General features: G+C 38.4%; 1 protein-coding gene and 1 pseudogene across 1 annotated transcript; both read right to left on the reverse strand.

Moving 5' to 3' along the window:
• LOC137952727 (glutathione S-transferase F9-like) lies at window positions 1-5,273 on the reverse strand (annotated as a pseudogene).
• Window positions 5,084-9,652, reverse strand: LOC137953650 (protein JASON-like). Its single transcript, XM_068801107.1, has 7 exons — window positions 9,338-9,652; window positions 9,192-9,237; window positions 8,984-9,078; window positions 6,976-7,232; window positions 5,673-6,492; window positions 5,501-5,580; window positions 5,084-5,375 (listed from the first exon to the last, which is right to left on the reverse strand). Exons 1-7 carry the CDS (start codon window positions 9,482-9,484, stop codon window positions 5,273-5,275), a joined length of 1,548 nt encoding a protein of 515 aa, XP_068657208.1. The 5' UTR covers window positions 9,485-9,652; the 3' UTR covers window positions 5,084-5,272.
• Window positions 9,653-9,886: the final 234 nt, after the last annotated feature.

A 9,886-nucleotide genomic window follows, 5' to 3' on the forward strand; every position in this document is an offset into this window, starting at 1 on the left:
CCATTGCAATGGTAGAAATCTCTTGTATTGATGTAATTTATATGTCCTCAATTCGGACAATGATAACAAGTATGATTAGTTTCATAGTCAAATACCACAACACTGACTCGGAATTCTTGTTATTTTGTTATGTTTAGCAATATTGCAAAGGTTGATTTGGATAAGCAGGGTAAGATCTCAGAGGAATGAAATCTGAGGTTTGGAGGCTCCACTCTTGAGGTGAGATGATCCAATTTTTTATTGCAGATTCAACCAAAACATGCTTACTTGACAACTCCATTAGGTGATGAAACCTCCTGCAGACCCCAACTCTTAATACCCAGAAACAACGATTTAGCTGGAAGAATGATGTTCTTGCCTCTTTTTTTCTTTCAGTAAGTTTGGAAAGATAACCTTCTTCCAAGAAGGCCTGCTGGAGATATCTTCCCACCAAGCATTCACATGTTTCCTATCTTTGATCATATAGCCTTCTCCATAGCATTGACAAGGTAGTGAGTGAAAGGAAGGTGACTCAAATCAGCCAAACTGAAGAAATCTCTTGCCAAGTATTTGCTCTTTGACAGTCTTTCTTCATAGCACTTCTCCCGGTTTCTCTTCACTCTCCTCAACCATCTTCTCCGCCGTCTTCCCTTACTTCGGAAAAACACAGAAGCTGAAGAACTAAAGTGTAAATATGTGGTTGGTAATTCTGTCCATCAAGTTCCAGCCATTGTTACACCTGTGCTCTTTCTTCCAAGTTCTTTCCCAGCAGGTTAGCCCCCTGTGCTGCATATATCTCGGCGAAGGATAGCTTGCGACTCTGCAATTCAGAGACCATCAACAGGGGTTATAGAGATAACAGTGAATTTTTACCATAGAGAGTGAAACTCCCATCCTACACAACTGGGACCGCTCCGAATGGCTGTGACAGATTACCCAAAACGTAAATGCAGAAATATCGCAAATAAACAGCAAGATAGAAGAAGCAGAGAAGAGAAATATGCTCTTTCTGGCCCCTTGTACCCTTTGATCAAATCAACCGGGATGATCTCGAACTCAAGACTTCCTTCTCAATGAGACATGCCAGTACCCTCCAGGTTGCCGAAGCGTATACAGGCCCGTGAACCTCACCACCATCTTCGTCCTTTCTTTGAGCTAGCGTTGGTGAGGAGTAACTGTTTACGAGAAGTAAAAACATGAATTATTGGCATGATAAGTTCACACTAGTCACCGGCAGGTTGGGCATATCCATATACATATGAACCGAAATGAGTTAAATATAAAATTATAATTTTTTATTTAATACATGCTAGATTGAGATTTGACACTCTACATATTTTCTGCCCTAACTGGCTATATGCAGGAACTGCATCTTTTCTTTTTTTCCTTTTAGTAGATATCAATGTCTGTACTACAGTGAGAAAGAATACGCATTTCTAATCTATCTTCCTCTCTACCATAGATAATTAAAGAGTAAGGTCATTGCAACCGAAATTTTACGACTCGGATACAGAGGCATGAACTATTGGCTTGAATAATATCTGTTTCAGAGATATTGAAACCGCTATTGTTTTTCTAATTTTTGAAAAGACATAAGCAAGAGAGTTTACAGAGCCTAACATTGCCAAATCCAATCACGTGAAGGCTCCGTTATAACAATGAAGCTATTGTCCAGAACTGTTCAGCTTCATCAAGAAAAACAAGAAAATAGATCAAGTTTCGATAACGAATACAGACACACCCAAAGGAAAGAACTCAAGAGGCGAAATCCAAAACGGAGGGAGCCGAACAGCTGCGCGATGAATCCAAAACCAAGTTTGCATTTCATAAACCACCCTCAAACAAAGAAATCGGATGAGAGATATTGTCAAAAGTAATTTTGATAACGGATACGGAAACACCAAAAGACAGAAGTAAAGAGGTAAAATCCAAGATGGAGGGAGCCGAATAACGGAGTGATGGCATCCAAAACCGAGTTTGCATTTCACGGACCTCCCCCAAACAGTGACAATGGATCGAAGAATATGCAAACTAATTTTGATAACGTATACAGAATCACCAAAAGAAAAACTAAGAGACAAAATCCAAGACGGAGGGAACCGAACAGGTGTTACGGAATTTAAAATCGAGTTTGCCTTTTTTCCGCAAAGCACACTCAAAACAGAAATTAGATGAAAAAATCTTTATTTCAAATAATGAAGAAAATTAATAATAAAAGGGAAAGGAACGGCCTTCAGAGCGATACACTCAATCGAGATCCTTCGCTGCAGCTCCATCATCAGGCCGACGGGAAGCGGACAGAGGACATGAAGAAAGAGGCCCGAGCAGCAGGTTTCAGATTGAAAACTACAGAGATGGACATCACGATCTTTCAGGCAACATCTACGCCAGGATACTGTTTTCTTTCCACATGTAGCCGCTTCCAGGGCCTCACTGTCTTCTATTCCACCCTCTGCTCCCCTCGCCTCTCGAAGCTGTTCCAAGCCCCTTCTTATCGTGGTTTACAGACTGCCAAATGAGGCACGCGTTTCTAAATATTTACGGAATAAACCACATCCGCGGTTTTCAAATTTTGAAAGCATACCAACATGGGTATGGGTTGCACCCAACCAGCTCGGTTGAACTCTGCTCATAAAAACTCAGCTCAATTCAGTTTTTATTAGCATGCGGCTCGAGTTCAAACTTAAAACAAGGTTATTAAATATAATTAATCAAACTCGAGATTTTTCAAGCTCGTAAATTTACTTATTAATATATTTTTTTAACGAAAAGATCCTTTATTCTAATTGGTCTTGTTAATTTCCTATCTTATTGGTTGATAATTGTTCTTATTTACTTCAAATCTCAAAGACGGTCGATTGGTGAAACCCTTTTGGGTCTTCAAATATTTAGTATTATTGTTTGCCAATGGAATAAATACTATTAATAGAGGTGTTTGTTCTTTCTTTTAGGTCTATTAAATTGGTTATTATGTATTAAGTATGTTCCATTGCAAAGTATTAGACTCTTATGTGATATTTACAGTTCAATGGTACCAGGGTCATCATAATATTCTTTTTATTTTATTTTTTATTTTTTATTTAATTTTAAATGTAGGTTAAAGTTCAAACCCAACTCAAGTTGAGGTTCAATCTCGGTTGAAATTTTTGGACTCAAACTCGATTCCAATTTTAGGCTTAAAGGTGAACTCGAACTCAAACTTAAGTTCAAAGTATTCAGATCAAGCCAAATTAGAACATATGCAAGTTCAAGCTTGGCTCAACTCAAGGGAGGTTAGTCCCCCAAATAGATTTTTCAAGTTCAAGTTCATGTCCAACATGAAGATCATGTCAGTCATGTATATGAAGATCATCTTCGCCTTGGTGTTAGTATTCACGACTTCATGTGCACTAGAAAACAGTTTCTAGTGTTAGTACCCCAACATGAAAAAAACATAAAAAACAAGAGAATCTCTAAACTTTTACAGTGCACTTAATTACAACATAATCCTTAAACCCTAAATTAGGTAAAACAACCATTATTACACACGAATAAGTTATTTAATGTATAATTAAATATATTTATATATTTATTAATTGAATTAGATATTTTATTGTGCATTAATATGGTAATTACATGAGCCAATGAAATACGTATATGATTAATTACAAATAATAAATAAATAACGTTATAAATAAAAAAACGAAAGTAATACGTTGAGTTATTAATTTATTAATAACATATGATATACTTTAACCTAAAAATGAATAATTTAAGAGAAAAAAATTGATCTAATCATAACTTTAACACACTATATATTTGTACATAATATATTTTATGTATTATTAATTAATAATATATTATCACAAAATTTAAAACCATTGGTTTAATTAACTATAGCAATCGGATAATTATGCCAAAATAATTTATCAAATATTTATTTTAAAAATATTTTAATTATGAATATTAAATCACTATTTTGATATAGTAATTATAAAATAAAAATAATTATTTTATAAATAAAAATAATTATTTTATAAATAAAAATTATAAATTAATGATTTTTATGAAGATAGTTTAATTTTTCCTAACTTAGGAAAAATTAAACCATCTTCGTCTTCCTTAGTGGTGAGCCAGCGGGCAACGGCGATGGCGACGGGGACGGGCTAGTAGGCAAAGGCGACGGCCGGCGATGGGGACGGGCTAGTAGGCAAAGGCGACGGCCGGCGACAGCGGCGGGCAATGCCGACAGAGGCGGCGCTCCGATGGTACACTGAGAGGGAGAAGATAGGGAGGCCGAGAAGCTCTGCAACAGATGCTCGACCTCCCGTGCTCTGTGACGGAGGTCAAGAGGGAGAGGAGAGGGAGGATGGCTCTTAAACCGAAGCTGATGGCTGAAATCAAATCCGAATGGGGAAATCGATGATGAATCGAAGTAGAAATTAAAAAAATTGAAGCCCAAATGTCAAAATCGAGTAGGAGGTTCAGAAGGAGAGCGAGTCCGAGATGGAGAGCAAGACGCCGAAAGGACATTCGCAGCGAGATGGACGTCGTAGAGAGGGAGACCGGAGAGGGACAGTGGAAACGAGAGAGGGAGCAGAGAACAAGAGAGGGCTACGAAAATGAGAGAGGGTTACGGGAATGAAATGGCAAAGACGGTGTGCGCCAGAGAGAGCCCCGAGAGATAGCCCCGCGCGAAAGTCATATAGATGATTGTCAAAATCGGGCGGAAAACACTTTCCACCGTTTACTCTTGGAACATGAACTCCTAAGTCATGTATGATAATGTACATGACATAAATTTCAGCACTCCCTAATGACACCAAGACATGAACTACATAATACGCATGAAGATCATGTCCTGAGTCATGTGCACTAACCCCCCCTCAATGCCACCCCTACTTGAGGCCTCAGCGACGTATTGAATTTCGACCTTTACATGGATTCTTAAATCTGAAAATTCAAACATCTTTAATTGTAAAAAGTTAATTTAATTTAACTGAAAATAATTCAAAAGGTTGCTCCAGTCACCTGTTCTGGCAACTCTGCACAAGCATCTTGAACAGCTACAAAAAATTCAAGCAAAGCAAATGAGAAATGAATCACATATGAAAATTTTGAGTTCTTACATAGACATGGGAATCCAAATCTCCAAATTCATTAGGTACCTCACCCCGTACAAAGCGATAATACAAGAATTCCATCAATGTTGTAGTATATACAAAATCGACCTCAATGACTAGGGACCTAAAGTTACTGCCTTTCAATTTACAAAAACATCTCCTAAAGGTAACAACAACAGAAGCCCAATCCATCAATTCTGAACTGTTCTATGTGGGGGGGTTGACAAGAAGGAAGTTGCAGTATCACTTTCCTCACTCTCTTCAAAATGAATTGGTCTCCCGGTAAGAAGTTTCCTACGGATCATAAACATTGTCACAACAAGAATAATAAGATTCAACAGAAGATGGCAGAATAGATAGCTTCCTTCAATGACAACAAGATCAAGAACAAATGCTTCATTGAAGGACTCAAAAAATACCTAGGAAAAAGTTTCTCATCTGAGAGAGCCTTTTCAAGTCTCTCTTCGAAGGGCGTGGCATGCCAGCTAACTTTCTGATCCTGTAGAGGAATCAGTTCACCTTATAATAAACCAGAATAAAATACTACAGAATACTGCTTTATGGAAATGAAATAGGATAAGCTATTACTACCTCTTTGTATTTTGTAGTGGAATTTGGAATGCCTTTACCATCCCATTCTCTTGGAGGAATCTGTGAAGATTCCTCATTGTTCCAGTGTGTAGCAACAAGACCAATAATTGGCCTGTCTATGTCAGAGCTTTGAACTGAGGCAGACATTCCTTTGGAAGGACTCCCAAGGCTTGTACCTCTCTCTTCCTTTGATGGAGTCTTCACCCAACTTGACAAACTTGTTTCCAGAGGAAGTGGGCTCTGCTGATCCTGAATAGCAAGAGACTTGGTGGCATTCTCTCCATCTTCACAGATGGAAGCATTACTCAGATAGGAAATTTCTCCCGAAGAATCCTCCTTCAGCGCATTCCATTGGGAAATGTTTTCAACTGGATTAAGGACTGAATAAACATTTAGAGAACGGACACGAGGATTCTTCCCTATTTCAAAATTTACTGTTTTTGCTGGGTAGACAGTACCCGGAGTTTGCATGTCATCAGTAAGTCTTAGAGGCGTAGGGTAAGGTGAACACCGAGGTCCAACCAGTTGTTTATGTTTACCATCGTCAGAGTCTGGGGAATCACATTTCTTTCGATTTCCTGTCTCACTCTTAAGTGGAGCGCTTCTTGTAGAAACAAAATCCGTGTTACCAAGATTATCATTCTCAAATCTTACAGTCTTGGTCCTGCATTGGGTTCTTGAAACTGGATGCTCAGATGAAATAGATGGAAACTCATTATTGTTTCCATGAAACGATCGAACTTCTGCTTGTGTACATTCTTCACTTCTGTTAGGAGAGCCACCACTGCACCTTTCCATCTTCTGTAGCTCTGGCGTGAAGCTTCCGGTAATTTAAAAAATAAAATAATTAGCACATTAATAGATCCAAATGATGGGCATAATAAAGCAGAACTGGCAAAATGAGCAGCAAGGATGGAGCCTAGTGAGAACTATGAAGAGGGATTATCCCATGCAAGCAATTATATATCATAGTGTACTGACAAACAAGATAGACCATCAAAACTTGGCCCCATATAGACGTCGAAATGGCCAAAAATTCATTCTAAAATAACGGTGACCATCTAACAGATGCCAGATTTTTCCACATTATGGATTATCCATATCAAGAGAAAGCTTGCAATCTTTAACATTCATGACAACAAACGCAGAACGAGAGTATGATACTCTTTCGGAATCTGTAGCTAAAATAACCAATGACTTGGCAGATACAGTGAATTAGATGATTGACCAGGAACAATTTGAAGTAAATCATTCATCTCACTGAATCATGTGGAATGGAAGTTCTCTAGTTGAAAAAATGTACCTTCTTGATTGCTCCTCCGGCAAAGCTGATATTTGTTGCACAGGGTGCTCCTTTTTCTCTTCCTGGAGCTTATAAGATGAATGAGGATTTTGACTTTGTTGTTCATCCCAATTGAGTTTCTTGCAAGCAGCACCAGGAAGCCAAGAATGAAATTTGGATGATGGACCATCCCCAACTTCAAGTTTCTCTGATGCCAATCTTTTCCTAATTTCAACTGGAGTTTGAAGTAGAGCTCCGCAGGACTTCAGAAATTTTGCCTGCAGTGCACACTATCTACAAATGAGTGACACATACCACAAGAGAAATGGTGCTTCAAACTAGTTTTTTTTTAATTCAAAATAATGCATGTCACTGCAACAATTTTCATATGTGTATATATAGCAAAACTAGATTCGAATAGAACTTACATCACTCGCCATCGGGGCCTTAAATTTACTATAAACATTCACATCAGCCATATTTATAAAATTGCAAATGTTAAGAAAACTTTAAAATTTGATGAATTAGAGAAGTCACATTTATTGTGACTCCATTTGGTTTATCACCATCATCATTAAAACCCAACCCATCCCCACCCCGTCCCGTTAAACCTGACCTATCCCCGCCCAGTCCCTACCTATTTCATATCCACGCCTCATCCCTACAAGTCGGATTTGGGGGACCCATTCTTGACCCAAAACCTAATAGTTTTTTCTTCGCGCCACTTCCCCAATCTGCAGGGTGAAAAACAAAACCCGAACTCGGGGTTTTTGGATCAGGTCGGATTGGATTCACCTAAAAACCTGACTTGGTGTCCACCCCTATTTCTAAGGCAGCTACATGAGCATTTTTCTTCGCTATCCTAACATAAGTTGGCACAATCTAATTTCAAACTTTTTGAAGACAATCCTCACATCTTCATCCATGTGAAATATTATTAAGATTTATCAAATATTTTGAAGCAGTTATTTCAAACCTGCATCAAGTTTGCATTTTGTCATAATGATTTCCTCAACCATGCTAAGAACACTTTGACTCTAACTTACGAACAGAAAAGTTTATTCATACTAACGGAACCTAAATTGTTAGCTGTTGTAGGAGATTTCTAGTGAAGAAAAAAAGGTAATCGACCTTGACCCAATCACATTACATTCATAAAGTGATCAAACTGACAATTCCATCGAGCAGGCCTCAGTACAGACCCAATTGGTTGGATGATCTAAGAAAAAATTCAGACCAAAGACCTTATCGTTTAATGGCTTTCATTCTGAACTTATCTTAAATGCCTGTCATTTTGACTCTTTGAGTATCATTCAAATTTTATGTGTGTGAGGTCTCGAATTGTGAGAGAGGCCAATCTGATACGCACCGTCTACTATTAGGATCCTGAGAAGTTGTCAAACATTATAGGTGCTTACTTCAAGGATCCTTTTCAAAGTAGGTTCTGTCATTAAATTCTCTCGGTCATATCCTGTTTTCATGCGTTCCTAATGAGATGCATAAAAAGAGTGATCATAAATTTGCAGTTACACGCTTGAAGTCTCAAAAGATAATCCTAAAATTGGTATCATTATATGGTCAGAATATATTGCATACAAATTAGCGTATATGCTTAAGAACCTTAGGTCATAGGGGTACAATTGAAGATGATCGAGCAGTTATTAGGCTTTAAGTTTCGGTGTTAAACAGCCCTAAGTTTTACATGCTAACACCCAAAGAAAAAATAAATAAAATAAAATAAAATCCTTATGTTCTAACTCCATGTGAACAACTAAATTTGATTTATACTACAATCTCTAAATTCCAAAAATATGAGCCCATCAGCCCACACACCAAGACCATGTTTTATTAGGGGAGAAAAGGGAGCTCCAATAGATTGGTATCAATCCAGAAGTGAAAGCAACAGCTTCAGCGACAATTCCCAGGGCATCGATGTAGAAAGAAACGGAATATCACGCTATACAATAAACTGGATAATAACGCAGTAAATAAAGAACGAAGTTGAAATAAATAGAGATTAAAACTTCACCTCGTCCTTGAGTTCCTGATCTTCAGAGTCTCGACCATCACTAATCTTCAAAGGCTGCAAATCATGACTCTTCGGATGCTCCACAGAAATTTGATCTTTGGAGAAGTACACGAATAAAGAAAAAGGCGGAAACAGGTTTAATACTCTAGACCAATTCAACTACGAAGAAAAACAAGATTGCCCGATCTTCCCAGATTGATACTATTACCTTCGAGAAGTAATGACGCAAGGCGATTTTTCGAGGCCAGCGGGTCCTGAAGGAAAATCGTCAAAAATCAAGATCATTTCACCATTCGTTATATAAGATTATCGAAAAAACTCAAAAAAATAAACTAAGGTCATCAGAGACTTCACCCTGGCCTTCGAGGAGAGGTGGTCGGACACAAGCGGAGACTGACGCCGATCGCCATCTTTGACACGGAAGCAACCAAAGAAGCACCCCATGCAACTAAATATATCCAGGAGAAGGCGCACCAATATGTGTAACTGATCCCGGTGCATTAATCGAAACTTTAAGAATCGCAAACGCGACCCTTCCGATTCCAGCACAGAAAAACCCCAATTTGCATAAATCTGTTGAGCGATCGAACAAAATGAAAATGAATTAGAGATCAAGAGAGTAGACGAGGAGTAAAGTGAAAAACAGGTAGCGGATTTCAAGAGAGTGTCTAAACGTCGGGGAAAAAATGGGAGGCGTCAAAGGAGACAAGCGACGACAATAACATTTGGGACTTTTCGAAATTTAAATTTGGTTATTTGAGAGGGAAAACCAGGTACCGTAGGGTGGTTGACCTCAGCCGAAGAGAAGGAACCCGAATCCGGTAGAAGACCCATGGTGTGGAGCCCATTGGTGCAATTTTAGCCCCGACGTGGAGTCCTAGGAAGCATCCAAGTAAGACATTC

Source organism: Aristolochia californica, unplaced genomic scaffold (genome assembly GCF_029961685.1).
Source record: "Aristolochia californica isolate CCGP_79_NKW_82.1479 unplaced genomic scaffold, dmAriCali1.0.hap1 SCAF_16, whole genome shotgun sequence".
In the NCBI taxonomy this organism is placed as follows: Eukaryota; Viridiplantae; Streptophyta; class Magnoliopsida; order Piperales; family Aristolochiaceae; genus Aristolochia; species Aristolochia californica.

Bases quoted from the DNA above. Each gene is read 5' to 3' on its own strand.
- LOC137953650 (XM_068801107.1), bottom strand. From the start codon at position 9,484: ATGCACCGGGATCAGTTACACATATTGGTGCGCCTTCTCCTGGATATA. The intron at 7,233-8,983 runs GTGAAGTTTTAA...TGTGCACTGCAG, and splicing joins ATCAGGAACTCAAGGACGAG to GCAAAATTTCTGAAGTCCTG. The intron at 5,376-5,500 runs GTATTTTTTGAG...TATGATCCGTAG, and splicing joins GATGAGAAACTTTTTCCTAG to GAAACTTCTTACCGGGAGAC.